At 36.5% G+C, this 20904-nt stretch overlaps 1 protein-coding gene across 1 annotated transcript in view; it reads left to right on the top strand.

Annotated features, from left to right (window-relative positions):
- LOC307176407 (uncharacterized protein C8orf34 homolog) overlaps positions 1–20904 on the top strand; it is a 333767-nt gene that overhangs the window by 89909 nt on the left and 222954 nt on the right. The window contains 2 exon segments of the mRNA XM_079902445.1: positions 11214–11386; positions 20029–20195. Of these exon segments, the coding sequence (XP_079758571.1) occupies positions 11214–11386; positions 20029–20195 (340 nt within the window).

The following is a 20904-nucleotide window of genomic DNA, read 5'->3' as shown; positions in this document are numbered from 1 at the left end:
CGATCCCCAGGATATATTGTTGAATAAAAAAGGCAAAGAATAGAAGTGTGTTTATAGTGTGCTATCATTTATCTAAGTAAGTGTAATGAAAATATAGATGCGTATTTGCTTATATTAAAGCCAAAACAACAACGGCAGAACCTGCCATACTGTAAAACACACACACACACAATTACTTTTTAAACGTTACCTATGGGAGAAGGGAAGGAATAGAGAGTAGGAGTGAGGAAGGTGTAGAGAGGATAGGAATAGAATCTTGACTTCCTAGAATTTTATGTGAGACTTTGGAATCATTTAAATATTTTATATAATTTTTAAAAAACAAGGTTAAATCTTAAAACAGTGATTTCTAAGAAGCAAAAGCAAATGAAACAAATGAGAACAACGGTATTTCAGGTTGATGGCAAAACACACTGAGGTGAATTACTCCAAGTCATTATAAACACAGTTATTTGATTGTTCTCTAGTGGAATATACCCAAAGGCCCAAGGGAACAGCATCAGCTTTTAAACTGTTTTTAGTAATTGTATCGTTAATGATAGTGTTGATATTATTATAAAGAGACTTTTGTGTATGCTTTGTGTGATATAGCAAAGAAGTAATTATATTGATATCCTAAGAACCAGAATTTTTGGCATAGGGGAAAGGAAATACAGATATAAGATTATAAGTTTAAGTAACAATCCTATATCCTGTTTTGAATTGAAAGTATCATTCAGAACTCATAATATTTTTTTATTTTAAAAACAAAAATATACTATCTACAGGCAGTAAACTCAACTAGAGCCCAGATATTGTTTTCTGAATATTTTTCTCTATTAAAAGGAACCAGGTCTCTTTGGAAAAATGTCTGAATCTAGATTCAGCAGCTGAGAAAGTACAACTTGAGTCTGGATATCATTTAGCACCAGCAGGTAAAGATGAAATCAAAGAATGATGGAACATGTCAGAAGGACACAGGAACCTCCTTACAGGAGCTCCTACCAGGAACATTAAAGCCTGAAAATAATGATAGTAATGTGTTATAGTCTACTGAATGAAGTAAAATCCATAAGTCCATAGTGATATACCTATGTACATACATATACCTACCTACATACCTACATAAGTGGAGGTGAGGGAGAAGCTCTTTCTCATAGTAGAGTAGCAACAAATACATTCAGACCGAATGGTGAAATTAGAAAATCACAAATTGGCAACGTTCATAGTAATTGATGAAGACAAAGGTCAGCAAAGAATGTTAAAATTAGCTGATGAAATTTTGATGAATTACAGGATATCTACATAGTCTCACAGTTACTACTCTAGAAGATACTTAATAATTGACAAGAGAAAAGTAGCAACTTTACAATGGAGAAACATGGAAGACACCCCCTTCACCAAGCGATCAGGGTTGTCGTCATTAGTCCTGGGACAAATCAGCATCATGTGCCGTTTGATATGAAAGGAATACATCACTTCTGTGTTATTCTTGCCAAAAATGTATAACTTGAATATAATCATGTGGAAAAATTTGAAAAACAAATTGAAGGACCGACTAAAAAATAACTGGTCCTTGTTTTTAAAAACCATGAAGGTCATAAATGTCAGAGAAAGACTGAAAACTGTTCCACATTAAAGGAGATAAACACATGACAATTGAATGCCATACATGATCCAGGATTTCTTTTGTGGTGTGCAACGTTATTTGAATAATTGGGGAAATTTAAACAACGTTAGTCTGTTAGTATTATATCACTATTAATTACTGGTTTTGGTAATTATACTGTGGCCATATAGGAAAATGCCCTTCTTTGTAGGAAGTACACCCTGAAGTATTTATGGGTAAAAGAGTATTCATATCTACAAATTACCTTCAGATGGTTCTGGGGAAATTATGAGTGTGTGTGTGTATAAATATGTATGATAAAGCAAAATGTCAACTAACAACATTGACCTTATCCCATTAACAATATTTTGGCAGTCTGAGTGAAGGGTATATAGGAATTCTTTTTTTTTTTCCTCAACTTTTCTGTAAGCCTGAATTATTTCAGTTTAAAACATAAGTATTTCTTAGACCTGTCCACTATTACCAACCCCAAAACAGTGAGTACCCCGAGTGTTCAGATTCTAGTCTTAAAATATATTTCCAACTAAAAAGAATCATAATCCCTTGAAATAATGGTTGCTTCCAGGTCAGGAGCAGACAGTGTACAAAATGAGCCTAAAATACCTTCTCATGCCAGAGGTAAGAACTACGGGAGACCACTAGGATTGTGTCAGGAGAGCTCGGGAGCCGGCTCGAGTAGTTCTGCTGGAGAGAGTTAAGAAAATTTGAACATGAATAAGAACAATAACTGCAATGCAGTGAATTAAACCTAATATGTTAAAATCCATATGTTCATCCAAAGAATTATTAATCTTCAGCAGGTGCTAGGGGACCAAAGTTACCATTTTAAAAAACTGGTAAAAGTAAAGGGAAAGAATGAAACTTTTAATCTTCCTTTCCCATATAAATCGTACTTCAGAGTAACCAAATATTTGATGACAGGAAGTTTCTCTTTCCAGAAGTATTCCAGCAAATAAGTGAATATGGAATTATAAAATTAGACAATTACCATTTATCAATTCCTAGTGAATTAATGGATCTAAGCAGTAATATCAATGCTGCCAAAATCACTAAAGAAGAGTCAAGGGGATGGTCTGTGCCTCCAGATGAAACTCACCATTCTCTCTGAAGCAGTATTGGCAAAAACAAAAACTACAACAAAAAAACTTTATCCTGGGGCTTCCCTGATGGCGCAGTGGCTGAGAGTCCGCCTGCCGATGCAGGGGACGTGGGTTCGTGCCCCAGTCCGGGAAGATCCCACATGCCGCGGAGCGGCTGGGCCCGTGAGCCATGGCCGCTGAGCCTGCGCGTCCGGAGCCTGTGCTCCACAACGGGAGAGGCCACAACAGTGAGAGGCCCGCGTACTGCAAAACAAACAAACAAACAAAACTTTATCCTAACTAACTACTAATTTACAGAAAGTACAAAGAGCAGAGGAACATTTTAAGCCACATCACAGGGATGCAAAGGGAAAAACCAGACTCTGGAAAACTCACAGGACAAACAACTCGAGTTTTCTGAACAACAGCAACAGCAAAATTACAAGACAGGAAATGAGACAGACGAAGAGAATACATAGCTTAAAAGAGGCATAAAAGACTGTTGATCAGTCATAACCTACCAAGTCTTGCTTAGAGTCTGATGTGTGCCAACTGAGATAATTCCCTGATATAATCAGGTAAATTTGATAACTAGTTAGATATTTGATATCAGAAGTATTCTTACTTTATATTTAGGTATGGTAATGGTGCTGTATGTGTTTACAAAAAAAGCACTCTTACCTTTTAGAGATTACAAACTGGATTATTTACAAATGGTACGATATATAGTGAATGGGATTTACTTCAGAATGATCTGAGCAGAGAGAGGGGTGATGTGGGTGGAGATAAGGGTGAAGTGAGTCTATCCATGAGTTGTTAATTGAGGAAAATGTGTGTGGGTACAGAGGGGCTTGCTTTACTCTTCCTTCTACTTTTGTATTAGTGTGAAAATTTCCATAATAAAGAATAAAAATTTTAGATCATGGGTAGGAGGGTGCATAAGATAGTGAAGGAAAGGAGGAGAGATAGTATTGAACACCTATTAGGGTTAGCAGATATGCTAGGTGTTTTTTAATTTTTATTTATTTATTTTTTTGCGGCACGAGGGCCTCTCACTGTTGTGACCCCTCCCGTGGCGGAGCACAGGCTCCGGACGCGCAGGCTCAACGGCCATGGCTCACGGGCCCAGCTGCTACGCGGCATGCAGGATCTTCCCGGACCGGGGCACGAAACCGTGTCCCCTGCATCGGCAGGCAGAATCCCAACCACTGCGCCACCAGGGAAGCCCTATGCTAGGTGTTTTTGATATGTTATTGAATTTAGTTCTTGTACCAGTCCAATGAAGTGGTTATGCTTTTCCTGTTTTACAAATAAGAAAATTGAAGCTAGAATGATTAAGTGATTTGCTGAAAGTCTCAGAATTAGTGGAGATGGAATAAATACTCCCCTGCTAGCTTCTGATTCTTTATCTGCCTGATTCCAAATCCATGCTTTTCCCTAGCACTGTGTACTGTGTACTCCACCATAAAAGGGGAAAATCTGAAAATGAGTTGTTAAAATATATTATTTTAACAACTTTATTGAGATAAAATTCACATAATAAAATCTACCCTTTTATACAGTTTAGTGGGTTTTAGTATATTCAGAGAGTTGTGTAACCACTACTTCAACCTAAATTTAGAACATTCTCATCATCCCCAAAAGAAACCTCATGTCTACCCCCAATTCCTCCTAACCCCTTAGCCTAAGACAACCACTAATTTACTTTCTGTCTCTTTAGATTTGCCTATACTGGAAATTTCATATAAATGCAGTCATAAAGATATGTGGTCTTTTGTGACTGTCTTCTTTCACTTAGCATAATGTTTTCAAGGTTCATTAACGTTGTAGCATATATCAGTACGTCATTTCCTTTTATTGCTGAATAATATTCTATTGTATGGATATACCACACTTTGTTTATTCATTCATCAATTTGTGGACATTGGAGTTGTTTCCACTTTTCAGCTATTAAGAATAATGTTTCTATGAACATTCATGTATAAGTTTTTGTGTGCGCATGTTTTTTAAATTTCTCTTGGGCATATATGTAGGGAATGAAAATGCTAGAACATATGCTAACTCTATATTTAACTTTTTGAGGAACTGTCAAACTATTTTGCACGGTGACAGCACCATTATACATTCCAACCAGCAAGTATGAGGGTTCAAATGTGTCCATATCCTTGTTAACACTTGTTGTTGTCTGTCTTAAATTATAGCCATCCTCCTGGGTGTAAAGTAGTATTTTACTGCGGTTTTGGTTTACATTGCCCTAATGACTAGTAATGTTGGTAATACATATTGAAACATTGAATCATACATTATCTTAATTTTGTCATTCTTTTATTCACTCTACAAATGTTTATAAAGTACTTTCTATATGTCAGACCTTGGAAAAGAAATGACAGTTCAACTTTTGTAAGTGTAGGCAACAGTGCTAGTAGCTGGTGGGTTTGGTGGTGAGAAAAGGAACAAATTCTCGGCCAATTGCTTTCATTTCTCACTGAGATAAGCACCATGATCAGCTGAGAATCAGGAGGAGACAGGAGCTGTTGTAACTAACTAAGGAGGGAAAATATATCTGAACTAAAAGAGAAAAACACAACTAATTGAACTTCAGTTAATCTAGCAATATGGCATGTGCATTTTTAACTTTTACTAGATACCGCAGAATTTCTCTCAAAGGAAGTTGTGTTAATTTATACTCCCAGCAGCAGTTTATAATAATATATATCACTCCTGGTCCTTGCTAACACTCACTGTCATCAGGTATTTTAATCAAAACTGGTTTCTCGGGCTTCCCTGGTGGCGCAGTGGTTGAGAGTCCGCCTGCCGATGCAGGGGACGCAGGTTCGTGCCCCGGTCCGGGAAGATCCCACATGCCGCGGAGTGGCTAGGCCCATGAGCCATGGCCGCTGAGCCTGCACGTCCGGAGCCTGTGCTCCGCAACGGGAGAGGCCACAACAGTGAGAGGCCCGCGTACCGAAAAAAAAAAAAAAAAAGGTTTCTCATGGATTCAATTAACAATTGTATAATTTTTTAATAGGATTGAATGCCCACTTGTCTCTTTTGCTCATGTTTATTGCCCAGTTCTTTTTCTTTTCTTTAGATTTGTGTGAGTTTATTATACATTCTGGATGTCAGCTCTTGTTGTGCGTCTCAAATCTATTCTTAAATATTGAGGCTTGTCATCACTTTTTAAATAGTGCCTTCTATTAACAGAACATTTTAACATTAACTTGTAATGTTTTAAGAAATTCTTTTCTACTTGATATCCTGAAAACATTACTGTTTATTTTCTATGAAAAATTCTGTTTTTTATCTTTAATCTACTTGAAAATTTTTTTTAATATGGCAAAAAGTTGGAACATATGCATTTCCTATAACTATTTATTGAAAAGTTCATCATTTGTCCATAAATGTGCATGCTTCTGTCACTTATCTTGTTTCTAGGCCTTCTGTTTTCTTCTTTTGGTCCGTTTGCTTGTTTCTGTTACTCCATTGGGTTTGGAATTGCTTTGTATTTTAGATTTATAGGAGAGAATTGACATCTTTACATTTCTGAGTCATTCTATCAATGAACGAAGAATGTTTCCATTTAATTAAATATTATAGTGTTTTATGATAACGTCATATAGTTACATTCAAAAAGAGCATGCAGATTTTTATTAAATTGATTCCTAGGTACATTTTCTTTTGGGCTATTATTGTCAATGGTATCTGTTTTATAAGTTACATTTTAAAACTTATTGGCATATAGGAATGAATGTTATTTTTCTAATTTTATCTTAAATTCAGTAAGCTTGCTGAACTCATATTAATTTGTAACTTGTTTCTGAGTTCTCTTGGTTTGTCTATATAAAAAATATATGTGAATGATGATAGTTTTGTTTCATCTTTTCCGTTAAGTGATGAGACTGATGTGGGATAACCACATTAAATATTCCTGTTAGAGAAGGGAAATAATGAGAGGTTTATAGAAATTACTGGTTCATAGCAGTTCTTAAATCTTGCTGGGCAAATGTCATCAGGTCTTCCTGTCCAAGGGGTTGGGAGGTGTTCCTTAATTAAGCCCCAGTTCTGTTCCCTGGGAGTCCCCATCTATTGTTTTCCACAGCTTCTGGTTTCTTTCTTTTTTGTTAACCTTTTGGCCACTTCTGAAGAAGGCATTGGAAAAGATGCCTCTGGGCAACTTCCTCAGTTCTCTTCCTTTGTGTAGAAAAATGGGTCCCCGAGAGAGCTGTTCACTTCTTGAATAGTCTCAGTCCCTTTTACTTCAGGCTGTTGCCTTTGCCAATTCAACTATCCCAAATGATGTTTGGGTTTCCTGTGTATATGATTCCTGTCTTCTTCTGGTGCCAAAAACCACATCCACAGTTCTTTTCAAGACATGCCTCTCTCTCTAGATTTAACTGCTGGTCTTTTAGATGTTGCGAAACAACATTCTTAATAGACCCCATCTTAGTTTTTTTCAGAGGTCTTAATGAAGGGTCTTATGGCAGCATCCTTGATTTTTCCTTTACCCTGCTGTATAGCACAGGGAACTATACTCAATATCTTGTAATAACCTATAATGGAAGAGAATGTAAAAAAAGAATATACATATATATATATATATATATATATATCTGAATCAGTTTGCTGTACCCCTGAAACTAACACAATGTTGTAAATCAACTATATATCAATAAAATTTTTAAAAAAAATTTTTAAAAAGAGAGTTAAAAAAATTGTTAATCAGCGTTGTCCATCAATTTTTATATGATTTTTAGACATAAAGATACTTCATAATTCACCGTTTTTTATTCTTTGAATTATGTTTAATTCAATCAGGACAGATTTTTGTGCTTACTTTATTAAATCATTGTGCTAGTTATTATGGAGGAGAAAGGAATTTAAGACATGATTCCAGCCTTCCATGAACAGCTCGTTTTATTAAGACGAGAAAACATTCGAATAACGTGGAGTATAATCAAATGTTGTGCTGACAACCAGTGGTCAGAGCTGTTGAACTCACTGTGAGTTAGCCAGAGGGAATAGGCTGCTTGGAGAGAGTAGGCTTCCTCTAAGGTAACTACTTCTTGGATAGGATAGCTTCCTATTAATAGGAAATATTAAGCAAATCTGTGACCTTTGGAGAATGTTTGACTACTAATGCTTTTCTTATGATTTAAGCATACTTGTTTAAGAATCTGAACATTTAGGGACCTCTAGCCTTAGGAGGGCAAAGGAATATGTATTTATACATTCCTAAGGAATCATTAGCATTTACATTGTTTAGCACTAAAATTTTAAATGTTTTATTTATCCACGTACTTCAAATATTTTCCAGAACTTGTATTCAGTGTGAAGTTTTAAAATTTCTTTTGCCATGTACTGATATTTGTGGAACCGCTTTCTCCACTGAAATCCTTTCATAATGATTTATGGAGAGATTTTTACTTAGCTTAATCAAATATAAGTAATAGAACCAAAGAAAAATCTGCTGTTTTGCTCTGTTACAAGTAAATGGACTATATTCAAGAATTTTTAGAGATATAACATTCTCATAAAGCAGTAAATATAAGAATAGCTTTGTGCATTCTGAAAAATAAAAATAGTAGAGTCCCACTTTTCACCTGTAAAATATTCGCTCCCTAACTCCTCTGACCCTCTTTGCAGCTCTTTGTATTGCTTTGCTCATCAGCTATTTCTCACTAAATTTCTGCTGCCAGCTGGAGTTAAACAGGCTGCATATCAAACTATTTATCCTTCTCTCTGTGCTCTACTTTCCAATAGCAGTGGCATCTATCATTTAATTTCCCAGTAATCAACCAAAAAGTTATTTCTGATTCTCTGCAGTTCTCAACTTTAAGATCATTCTCAACTCTATGATCATTCTCAACTCTAAATCCTGTTTCATTTTTTTCATTTATAATGCCTAAACTCACCCATTTCTGTTGTGGTCAGTGGTCAGTTTCTTTGTCCCAATTCTTATTAAGCCCAGTTCTGTCCCATTATGTAGAGATTGATAATGCTAAATTAATTATCCAATCTTTTTAATATACTCTCTGTAAAATAAAACTTTATAGAATGAAAACCTGTATTATCAATTCCCTGTTCTGTTGCTCTGCCCATATTGACAACCAAGCATCTGTCCTCACCTAACTCACCCATTCCTGCTGTTCTGTACCATTTTTTCCCAGTTACGTCATATATTTAGAAGTAGTTTAAATACAGCCCACATCCTTAAGTAATTGTGTCTAGCATATGTACAGAATTCTGTGGTTTAACTATGCTTCTTACTATTTCATTTGATACAGTAGGTTTTATAATTTCTATCATGACCATTTTATAGTTGGAGAAAACAAAATTCAGAGAATAAGTAACATTTCAAAGTCACACAGGCCAAAACTGATTCTGAAGCTGTAAATATGTTTATAGATTTTTTTCTCTAGAACAGGTCTTTTCCTTAATCTGCTCTTAAATGCAAATATACGTTTAAAATTTAACAGTATTGCTGTTAATTTTAATTCTTGTGCTTCAAATGATATTAAATTGTGGCAGATGAATATGCCTTTCCAGTAATTGCAAAACATTAATTTGATTGCATGATTTCACAGCTGCAAGCTGTGGGAATATAAATACAGAAGGATTTCATATTAGTTGCTACATTATACAAACACGAAAATTTATCTACTACATTTTCCTGTAGGCTGGGGAATCAATATTGAGATATCCAGCTACTTTCTATCACTTATAATCACTTGGATAAATGTTCATCAGATATGTCTTAGTCATATTTCACATGTTGCTTTTGGTGTGTATTTGTATATTAATTAATGCTACATTGTATATATTATAATATAGTATTTGTATAATATTGACTTATTTTTTTTCGGTACGCGGGCCTCTCACTGTTGTGGCCTCTCCCGTTGCGGAGCACAGGCTCCGGACGTGCAGGCTCAGCGGCCATGGCTCACAGGCCCAGCCGCTCCGTGGCATGTGGGATCTTCCCGGACCGGGGCACGAACCTGTGTCCCCTGCATCGGCAGGCGGACTTTCAACCACTGTGCCACCAGGGAAGCCCCGTATTTGTATAATATTGAGGAGAATTGTACAGATTCAGAAAATCAGATCTAAATTTTTAAGGAATTGTTCAAGACTCTTGTAATATTACAAATTAAAAGCCTGTGTTTCTCAGATCAAGATATTTTAAAAATACGTTTTTTCTCATTTTAAGACAAGTACATATTTCTCATAGAATATTGAAAAGACATGGAAATGCCAAAAGAAGAATTAAAATTACCTGTAGTCCCTCCATTCAGATAAAACCATTACATTTTGGTGTTACCGTTGTTTTCCCAATAAATCAAGCAGTATCTGGCATATAGTAGGTCATAATAAGTATAAAAGAATGAATAAATGAATGGATTAGTCTATGAATGCTGGATTGATAGATTGTAGTATAAACCCTGACAGTTTTTGTTTGTTTGTTATTTTTATAATGCAAGTGCCTGACTTAAGCTTTGATTGCTGAGGCATCCACTTCAAAGATGACTATCTCGGATAAACTACTGCAGAGATCCAGGTCACTTCCCCATACTGCGTGCGGCACCTTTGTTTTATAGTTCTTGATTGATTATTTTATTTTATTTTTCACGGGCCTCTCACTGCTGTGGCCTCTCCCGTTGCGGAGCAGGACGCGCAGGCTCAGCGGCCATGGCTCACGGGCCCAGCCGCTCCATGGCATGCGGGATCTTCCCAGACCAGGACACGAACCCGTGTCCCCTGCATCGGCAGGCGGACTCTCAACCACTGCGCCACCAGGGAAGCCCATATGAATTTTTTAAACAAAAATTAGATCATACAATACGTATTGCTTTTTAATCTGCTTTTTTCCCATGTACCGAGATACCCGTAGCAGTTGCACGTGTTCAGTATTCGTTTTAAATTATTAAATGATTTAAATATTTAAAATACCGTTTTAAGAGCCACATCACATCCAAGTCTATGAAAAGAGTTTAGCATTGTTTTGAATTGTCATAGCATGCCCATCATCGATAGTGCTCTGCTTCCAACCTCTACTGGATTTCTAGAAGTCCAGAGTGCTTTGCAATTGGAGGCAATGCATCCTTCCAGCCCTGTCTCTTCTTGACTTTGTTCCCTGACTCCACCTCAGTTTCCTCCATATTTGAGAGCTTATGTATCATTTTCTAGCAGCACCAAGCTCTTCCGCTGTGTGGGCCTTCGCACACACTCCTCCCTCTGGCACAAATGCTAATCCTGCCCCGCCATCCTGAGAACAAACATGCAGCTGTCCAAACCAGAGATTTCACTTCTGGATCCTTTCTCACGGTGGCCTTCACGAGTCAGCACAAATCATAGAGAGTAAGCCATCTAGTAGAGACGGAGAGAACTGAAATTTTAAGTCAATTCAGAAAGAAAAAAAGGAACATTTTGATTTGAGGGAGCAGTTTAAAATCTGCACAAGATTATTTCCCTGTTGTCCTATTAATGGGAATATGTAATCTAAGGCACAGAAATTCTTCTTTTCTCCTCAGGAAACAGTGGCGTTTAATTCTTCTCTTCTGAGACCCCGTGTAATTGGAGAGTGGATTGGTCGAGAAGAGAATGACGCTGATCCACTGGCTGCTGAAATGCTACAGCCCCCAATTCCAAGAAGTAAAAATGAACAATGGGAAAATGAAGATAATAGCTCTAGCCCTGCAGGAAGGTGAGATGAGATGTCGTCTAAGATTCTGAATATTTTAATCATTTAAGGCAAAGGGGAAATCAAGTGCACGATTTTGATGAAATAACTTGGCAATTTTATATAGAAAATTATGTTACATATAAGATAAGAATTAATTTATCTGTTTTAAAATTAGAGTTTTATTAGATTTGCTTTTATTATGGATTTGGTTTTGATTTTTTTTTTTTCTTTACATCTAAGAAGAGTATCATCTCTTTGTTACTAAAACCAAACAGAAAAATAATTTCAGGACATAAACTGTCAGTTGAGACCTACTATAATATTGGACGGGACCTACTATATTATTGGGCTGACTGTTAAGATTGGAGAGGGAGGAATTCTGATGTACCATAAAGATCTAGTTGTTCAACAAGAAGAAAACTATTAAATGTATGATAGACTACACAAGGTGGAGTTAGATGGAATATAGAGAGAAACCTTTAGTTTAGAGTTGATAACTATGATTGAATGTAATTATTACATTCTCTATGTTTAATTTTTGAAATTATTCTTGAAACTATTGTGAGTTGTGAATTTGAAAGTCCCTAATTCATTTTACTCAGCCCTATGATGCTCAAAATGGTGTCAGAAGATTTGCCTCAAGTTTCCATATGCTGGTAGAAGTGGGGTAATTTTGAAAAGTCTAGATCATATTTTTTAGAAAAAGTATCAGTATATTCAGTGTAGCCATTTCTTGTAATACTAACTGAAGTGAGTAAAATTCGAAACAAAAATGAAAACTTCTACAAGGAAGTTGGAGTGAAAAAGCATTATCGAGTCACGGCTCACACGATATTGAGAAAAAATACTCATGAATTAAAATGTGACAGGAGCTTAAACTTTCTGTGAGTGTTACTAGCTGACCACCACAGAAGAGTTTTTCCCATATACAGCATAGCCACAGTAACTTTGTATTTCCTACATTAAATTTAGCAGCAACCAATAATTATTCTTTCTCAAGAAGAAAATTGTATTTTCTACAACGTAATATGGCTTTCAGGGTTTTTTTTACTTTGACTTATCACTTGGCTGGAGGGAAGGAAATTCAGAATACTCGTTAATGCGCTTCAGGCATATAGAAAATTGATTCTATTTCCATGAGAAATAACCTTTAAATTATTTAAATAGTTGAAGTGTACTGTATAAGGAGAAGAAAAGCATTTCTAAAAATCCATTTACCTTCTTTTGTGAAATGTCAGATCAATTTCACCTGTCAATGAGGGTAATTTTATTTCTAACACTAGACTAATGAAACCCACTAGACCTTTATCTTTATTCATTGCTAGATCTTTAGTTCTTAAATATAAAATAGAGAAATGTTGACTTTCATTTTGCTTTCATTTAGTCATAATAATAAATAGGAGCTGTTTATTGCAAACGTTAGTGCTTCTGTTTCCTTCCTAGCTTCAGTGAGCTCTTACTCCCTCTTGAATATCCAATAAAGGAGAATCTTTCCTGCAATCCTGGTCAGATCCGTTACCCAGAAAACTTAATCCATGAAGATCTCACTCAAATATCTGTTTTGAAAAGGTGTTTTCAGTTTTATTTTTCTCTATCTTTAAATTATGAGTTGATATATTACCTATGAAATGAAGAAAGTGGTGAAATCCTGCCCAGATGCCCCATTAGAGGAAAAAAAAAAAGAATGCATGCTTTCTGAACTAACTGTAAAGAGTAGCAATTAAGTACAGGTTAGGAACTATATCCCATCCTCTAATATAAAGCCAGGATTTCTGAATTTATACCAGGAACTCACATAGCATTAGATTTGATTTGAATGAATAAAAACAGATTGGGGAACAATTTTTTAATGACTCTAGTGTCTATAACTAGAGATTAGCTTTTGCCCTTAAATAGTAATGATCTTGTCATTTATAATTTAACAGTCTTAAACATTAACAGACTAAATGATATTCTAGACTCTTGAAAGAGAAGACTTAATTTTCAAGGATGACTTCTTCCGTTTTTCTCTCCCCTACTGGGCCTGGCACATTGCCATTGTCAGTAGGCATCTGTTATGTGAGTGAAGGAGGCACATAGAAGGCCGTGAGTAGACGTCTGATTAATAAAACTTATTTATAAGAAGGGTTGTTTATAGTCTATCTTAACTTTTTATCCCTTTTCCTATTATGGATTTCCCTCTTGTTAATTGCTCAAGTCTTATTTGAATGGCTGTTATTACAACACTCCATCTTTAGTACATAACCAACTTTCCCGTTCATTCAGAACAATACATACATGATTGGCTGGACTTTCACCATTAGATTAGAGAAGATTAAATAAACGGTGTAGTAAACTTTGAGATTCTTATGGGTAGACTTTGAGCCACGATTTTTTCAAGGAACTTTTTTTTTTTAATGATATACCTTACCTGAACTTTTTCCTTAGGTCCTACAAATACAACATTGTGTGAAGAGGGTCAGCAACTTTAGTATACATAGCTGTCACCTGAAAGGTTAAGTGCTGGTTAAGACGAAGGCAATTATGAGGGCAATATGGAGAAACTAATAAAATAAGACAAGAGCTACTAACATGGGGTTCATGACCCCTACATGATCTCTGGAAGGACTCAAGAGATCTACGAGTCTCTTGAAATTATGTGCAAAATGCCCCGTGTGTGCAAATGGACATTTTCCTGCCACATCTTTCTTAGATTCTCCAAGAGCTTCTAGATTAAGAGAGTTTAAGAAAAAAATTAAAGCATCTGAGCAAGAAAAGGAAGAAGGATTCATAAGGGAGAGGTGAATGCGTTAGGGAATGATTGCTGGCTTCCTGTGACCATCACGCACTACCAGTTGGCAACAGTTGCCATGGTTTGTCCAGCCATCTAGTGGGAAAGCATATATATTCCTTGTACATTTATGGTTACTGAAATAATCACACATTGATAATATAAATGTAAATAAAAATTGAGTTAATAAACCTATATACTTCTATTTGGAGCCATCTTAATTCGACTTTGCAATAGCTGATAATAGATTTCCTAAAATTACTTGCTAAATTATAATGTGAATTTTTAAATAGGCGTACCAAGCCTTGAAAGCCTTAAGCTGAACCACTTTATTAAAATAAGAAAGATATCAATAAATATTATAGATCTTGTGAATTGGCTTTGTTCATTAAGTGAGCATTGTTATTAGATGGTAGATATGCCATGAAATGAATAGAAAATCTTACAACTTAGAAATATATATTAAATATTAGAAGCTAAATTCACTTCCCATTAAGAAGTGTTCCTTTTCATTAAAGCTCATAATTGCTTCTGATATATCTGTTAACAAACCCTAGAAATGTTCCCCTCCTCTTAGAGCTCCTCTCTTGGCAGCAAGAGACAAACAATAAACAAGCAAATATACGAATTTATGACATAAATTCAAGTAGTGATAAGTGGTATGATGGGAAATAAACCAGAACAAGAAGGAAGAAAATGGATGGAGGGCACTCTTTAACGTAAGAAGTCAAGAATAAAGAAGTCACCTTAATATTGTCTAAGTTTGGCTATTGTGGACATGTTAGAAAATATACAACACATGTGGCAGAGACTAAAACAGGCTTGGTAATTTAGGAATATTCTCACATGCAAATTTTAAGCACACAGAATATTAATTAATCAAACATGATTTTGCTAAAGTAATCAAAGAACAGAAACCTTAAGAATATCTAAAACATACAGAAATTGTATCTTACGACTCACAAATTTATCTTTAAAACCAAAAGAAGTATTGATATGTAGCTAAATCATGTGTTTCAGAATATTGATGAGGTCATTTTAATATATTCAAAATTTGTTCTCATTTATTTAGGAATTCATTTATTTAGGAAATACATATAGTAATTCAAATAATTATTTTATGAAACACATTGCTAGTCATCTTTGGACTCATAGACTCATAGATGGACTCTTACTATTAGACAGGCAACATTTTGGATTCAGTCAGTGTCTAGTTCTTATAGCCCAGCACTATCATCATGACCAAACCATGTATTTTATTTTATTTTATTTATTTATTTTTTTTTTATTTTTTTGCGGTACGCGGGCCTCTCACTGCTGTGGCCTCCCCTGTTGCGGAGCACAGGCTCCGGACGCGCAGGCTCAGCGGCCATGGCTCACGGGCCCAGCCGCTCCGCGGCACATGGGATCCCCCCAAACCGGGGCACGAACCCACATCCCCTGCATTGGCAGGCGGACTCCCAGCCACTGCGCCACCAGGGAAGCCCTCCAAACCGTGTATTTTAATAAAAACACTTGCTTCAACCTTCATGAAATGGTCTTGGTCATTGTCAGCTGGTGACTGGGAGTTACAAATTTATTATCTACCATTTGTTCCTCATTATTCACATTCCAATCTGTTTTTCCTTCTTTTATTTCACTACCAACCTTTCCATTTCCCTGGATTTTCACATCTCTCAAGTTGGAGGACTCAGATTACATCTACTTAAATTAATTCTTATTTTATTTAGTGTGTTAGAAAAAATGAGGTTCAAAAAGAAAGAGTGAATTTGTTAAATACTTATTGAGCATTAACACAAGGTGATGTGCTTGGTACTGGGTGAGACCAATATGGAAACAAAAATCCTAGATTCAAAGTACTTGCTTTAAAGTGAGGAGAATGACAAGGACATGTGTCTTATTTCTGCAGCTCAGTGCCCACAATGCCTGGTATGTAGCAAACACTTAATAAATGTCTGCTAAATAAATTATAAAACATCACATTTAGACGTGAAGAAAAAAAGACAGAGCTCTTTTGCATAAATCAAAATGAAGCTATTAAGTGTGAAACTTTTTGTTATCTCTTCAACAGCCTGGGCCTTAATAAAAGAGAACCCTTTAATTTCTGATTAGAGTCAAGAGAAAGGGCACAGATTTCTCTATTAGACTGCAATGGTGAACTAAACAAGCTTAGGAGATAGTTCAAGAGGGGAATCATCCAGTTTTCCACCAAAGAGAGCACATGTGGCCAGATAAAATTAATCCTTACCAACCTGTGTTCAGAGTCAGAGTGTGAAACAAAATGGAGCAAGGTCAGGCCCCCTGGAAGAGTGCGGCCAGGAGGAAGAGAGCAGATGGTAGGAGGCAGGCCATCCAGTGGGAAGAAGTGGAGGGCGTGGCCACTTTAAACTGTCCTTTTCCAGCTGATCCTGGTTTAGAACTTAACCTTTTAGACCAAAGCAAAATGGAGTCCTAGAGTGTATTGACACCACATTGAAATGTAGCTGCTATTCTTTTTCATAAAGACACTTTTTTTTTTTTAAGAATTGGCTTTTTATTCTTTTTTATTTTATTTATTTAGTTTTGGCTGTGTTGGGTCTTCGTTGCTGTGAGCGGGGGCTACTCTTCGTTGCAGTGTGCATGCTACTCATTGCAGTGGCTTCTCTTGTGGGTGTGCAGGCTTCTCATTGCAGTGGCTTCTCTTGTTGCGGAGCACAGGCTCTAGGGGCGCGGGCTTCAGTAGTTGTGGCACGAGGGCTCCGTAGTTGTGGCTCATGGGCTCTAGAGCACAGGCTTAGTAGTTGTCGCACATGGGCCTAGTTGCTCTGTGACATGTGGGATCCTCCCGGACCAGGGGTGGAACCCATGTCCCCTGCACCTGCAGGTGGATTCTTAACCAGTGCATCACCAGGGAAGTCCCAAGATATTTTTTTATTTCCTTTCTCTGTTTGTTGGGATGTGGGATGTTATGGCTCAAGAAAAGACATGTAAATATCTAGGATGCTGCCCATTGTGTTCTTTGAATATATAGTGATATTAATTACCAATTAGTAGACTACTGTATGTGCTCTACATATCTTAACCCATTTCATCCTCTTGAGAACATTACTATTACCCCTATTTTAGGAACAAGGAAACTATGTCCCAGCATGGTTACATCACTGTCCCAAGATTGGATAGTTATTAAGTGACTGAGCCAGGCTATCTTGCTCCAAATTCCATATGCTTAAATGCTTTGCTATACAGCCTTTCTTCAGGAAGGTATTCTAAGAATCCTGTTATTAGGATTCACGTCCAAAGTGTAAATAAGGGGACCCAGAAATCTGAGTGCTTTGAGAAAGACTCCAAACCCCACCTCTTCCCACTTACTCACCACTTGTGTGCATTAAGACCCCTACTTCCCAGTAGCAGGACTCTCTTTTCTCTCTAATGATGCAGTTTTCACTTGTGCAATCCACAGGAGAAGAGGGAGGTGTGAACCTTGCATCTCATTCCTGCTTACAGACCTCACTGTCTCTCTTCCCCCTGAAATTATCACCAGTTCTGAGTCTCATGTTTTCACACTGTGGTAATCTTCCACCTCTTCTTGTATCAATAATTTACCAAATCCTATGTCATCTCCTTTTCCATGAATATTCAAGCATCTGTCTATAGCTATTTAGTGGGAAGGCATATATATTCATGACACATTTAGAGATATTAAAATAATCACACATTGATAATGTAAATGTAAAAAAAAAAAACCTAAGCTAAACATGAAACTACCATATAACCTAGCATTTGTACTCTTGGGCATTTATCTCAGAGAAATGGAAACTTTCACACAAAAACATGTACATGAATGTTCATAGCAGCTCCATCTTAATAGCCAAGAAGCTTAAAACAGCCAGATGTCCTTCAATGGGTGAATGGTTAGATAAACAGGAGTATATCCATGCCATGGAATACTACACACAAAGAATAGGAATGGACTTCTGATATACACAACTACATGAATGAATCTCCAGGGAATTAATTGTACTGCATGAAAAAAGCCAATCCTAAAAGATTACGTACTGTATGATTTCACTTACATAACATTTCTTAAAATTGCAGTATTATAGGAATGGGGAACAGACCGGTGGTTGCCAGGAATGAGGGAAGGGGAAGGAGAGTTATAGAGGGAGGTGGGAATGGTTAGGAAAGGACAACACAAGGAAATCTTGTAGTGTTTGACCTGGTCTGTACCTTGACTGTGGGGGTGGATACATGATGCACAAACCCACAAAAATACTAAAATAGTCTAGAACTAAATACATAGAGAGGCACACACAAAAGTGAGTCCAATTAAAATGGGAACATGAATAAGATTGGAGAATTGTATCATTGTTAGTGTCCTGGCCGTGATATTGTGCTATAATTTTATAAGATGTTACCATTGAGGGACGCTGTATCAATGGTGCACAGGATCTCTCTGTATTATTTCTTACAACTTCATGTAAATCTATAATTGTTTCAAAGCAAAAAAATTCAAGTAGAAACATAAATAATCTGTTGGAAACCACCTTGAGATTTTTGGCAGTCCTTCTCCCCCAACAATCTGTCAGCAAAGGGCATTAGCATCCCTTGATGATCCTTGCCTGAGCAGTTACTGTGTTGGTGGTTAAAATGGTGGTTTTCTGATTCCATCATTCCTTGTGCATTTATTAAATGGCCTTAACTTGGGGGAGAGAACAAGCCTTCTCTCCACCCGTTTCCCTTGGTCTTCTCTGTCGTGTTCCGCCTGACTTTGAAGTGAACAGTGAGGTGGAGCTGACTGGTCTTTGCCCACTGATGACATACGATGCCATTTTGCCGTTTCCAGCCTTCTCTTAGACAGTGTGGAACCTGGCCCTTCTCTTAAGACCGCTTGAAATGTTTTGATCCATGCCCTGAAACTCACCTGGTTGGTTTTTTTTTTTTTTTTTTTAAACCAAGTGCATGTAGCCTCTTGCTCATTTGCCTTCCCTCCTGGACCTTCTTTCTGAGCACCTTTAGAAAGGGTCCTCTCTCCTTCCTGCTTAAGAGAGACCTCCTCCTTTTCATCATGTCTTTTTCCTTCATGAGGTGACATTTGCCGTTTTCTTCCTTTGGGCAATTATATGGAAAGAAATCAGATTATAGGAAAGAGGAGAACCTTGGGACAATTTTTAAAACTATAAATGGTTGCCACGTGGACATGTAAGTTTTCCCATCAGACACTGTCTTGGGAAGTTGGGGGAGAGAGCCATGAAAGACTGGCTCCTTTACCCAAAGGAGTCTGGCTTTATCACAGGAAGCTCTTCCAAATTTGCAAAGACTCTTTTAGACTGGAGGGCACTGAGAGTCATTTAAATGCCAATTCTGGTTCCATCCCTCCTTCTACACTGTCCTACCCCCAGACCTAGGCAACATGAGAGGACTAGTGAAGACATTTATTTTAATGATGTAAATTAAAGTTTGCATTAAAAAAATGTTATTATAGTGTGTTAAAATAGTTATCCCATTACATGTGTTTTGCTTGACATGCATTTGTTTTGTAAATCAGGGAATTTTATATAATGATCTGAACTTCCTACCTCCTCTAAAAAATTAGAAATCCATTAATAGTGGGCTTTAATTCCCACATGGCAACAATTGTTAGGAGCCAATTAGCACCTCCTCCCTTAAATGGGGCAGGGGTTGTCATATTCTTCATGTATTCCAATCTAGGAAATTGTTAATGAGGTACCGAAGGATGTCTTAGAAAGAAGACAGTGTATATTTCCATTATCCTTGGGGAAAATTTTACTAATATGTGCATAGATTTGCAAAGCAAAATAATTGAGTGAAAATTTGTTTGTAGATTTTCTTTAGTTAGCACAGCTAATTGATGATGTTATCATCATTGAAAATTAACATTTAACTGTTTCTTCAGCTTAAAGGTGGAGCCCAGGACTAAAGGATTAAAACAGCAGCAACAGCAGCATAAGAAACTTCTGGCAGCAATGCTCTCTCAAGATTCTTTTGAGTCTGTCCATAGCCCCACCCCATCGGTAACAGAAGAAGATATTGATAATGAAGATGATGCAATGGAATTGCTGGGTAATTTTAAAAATTAATAATTTCTCTTTTTCTTCTCTGGCATTGTAAAAGTGCGTAGTGGTTAAGAGATTTTCAAAGTTTTGAGTAGTTTTGTCTTAGGGGAAAGAAACCATTTAGCACACACTTGCGTTAGACTTTCATGGAGTTGCATGCAAGAGTTAAGCTGAAATCACCTGAGCATGTGAAGTATTTATTAGACTGTATTTTGTGCTTTGTATATGCAGCACTTGCCTTCTGACTACTTAATCAAGATTCATTCTCTGTGCACTTGTGATACTAATTCAAGTTTGTCTGCTTTATCCTCCTATTGTGATTGCCTTGATCACATCTTTTGTCTAAAATGTATCCAGAGTACATATTTCAACCCGCATTCCAAGATGTCTCCTTGTTGTTTCAAGGATGTTTTAGAAAAAGCAAGTTAAATTTAAAAGGGCAGATAGTAAATTAATGTTTTATGTCTTTCATAAATGACAGGAAAGTTGGCAGAGATTGCAGTGTTTTTACAGGCTCATACTTTCATGAAAGTTTTATACACAGGAAATCTTTTATATCTTTTAATGAAGTAAGTGTATATTTTTGTTTCATCAGAAATCTCTGCATAATAGTTTTTTTAAATTGAACTTCCTTTTGTAAACCCATTTTTTCAAAAGAAGGAAATTAAATTTTATTTCAGAGCGAATTATCCACATATAAAACATTGAGTTTTTAA

The sequence above is a fragment of the Stenella coeruleoalba genome (genome assembly GCF_951394435.1).
Source record: "Stenella coeruleoalba genome assembly, chromosome: 17".
NCBI lineage: Eukaryota > Metazoa > Chordata > Mammalia > Artiodactyla > Delphinidae > Stenella > Stenella coeruleoalba.
The sequence above is the reverse complement of the archived record's forward strand: the minus strand, read 5'-3'. Positions and strand labels throughout refer to the sequence as shown.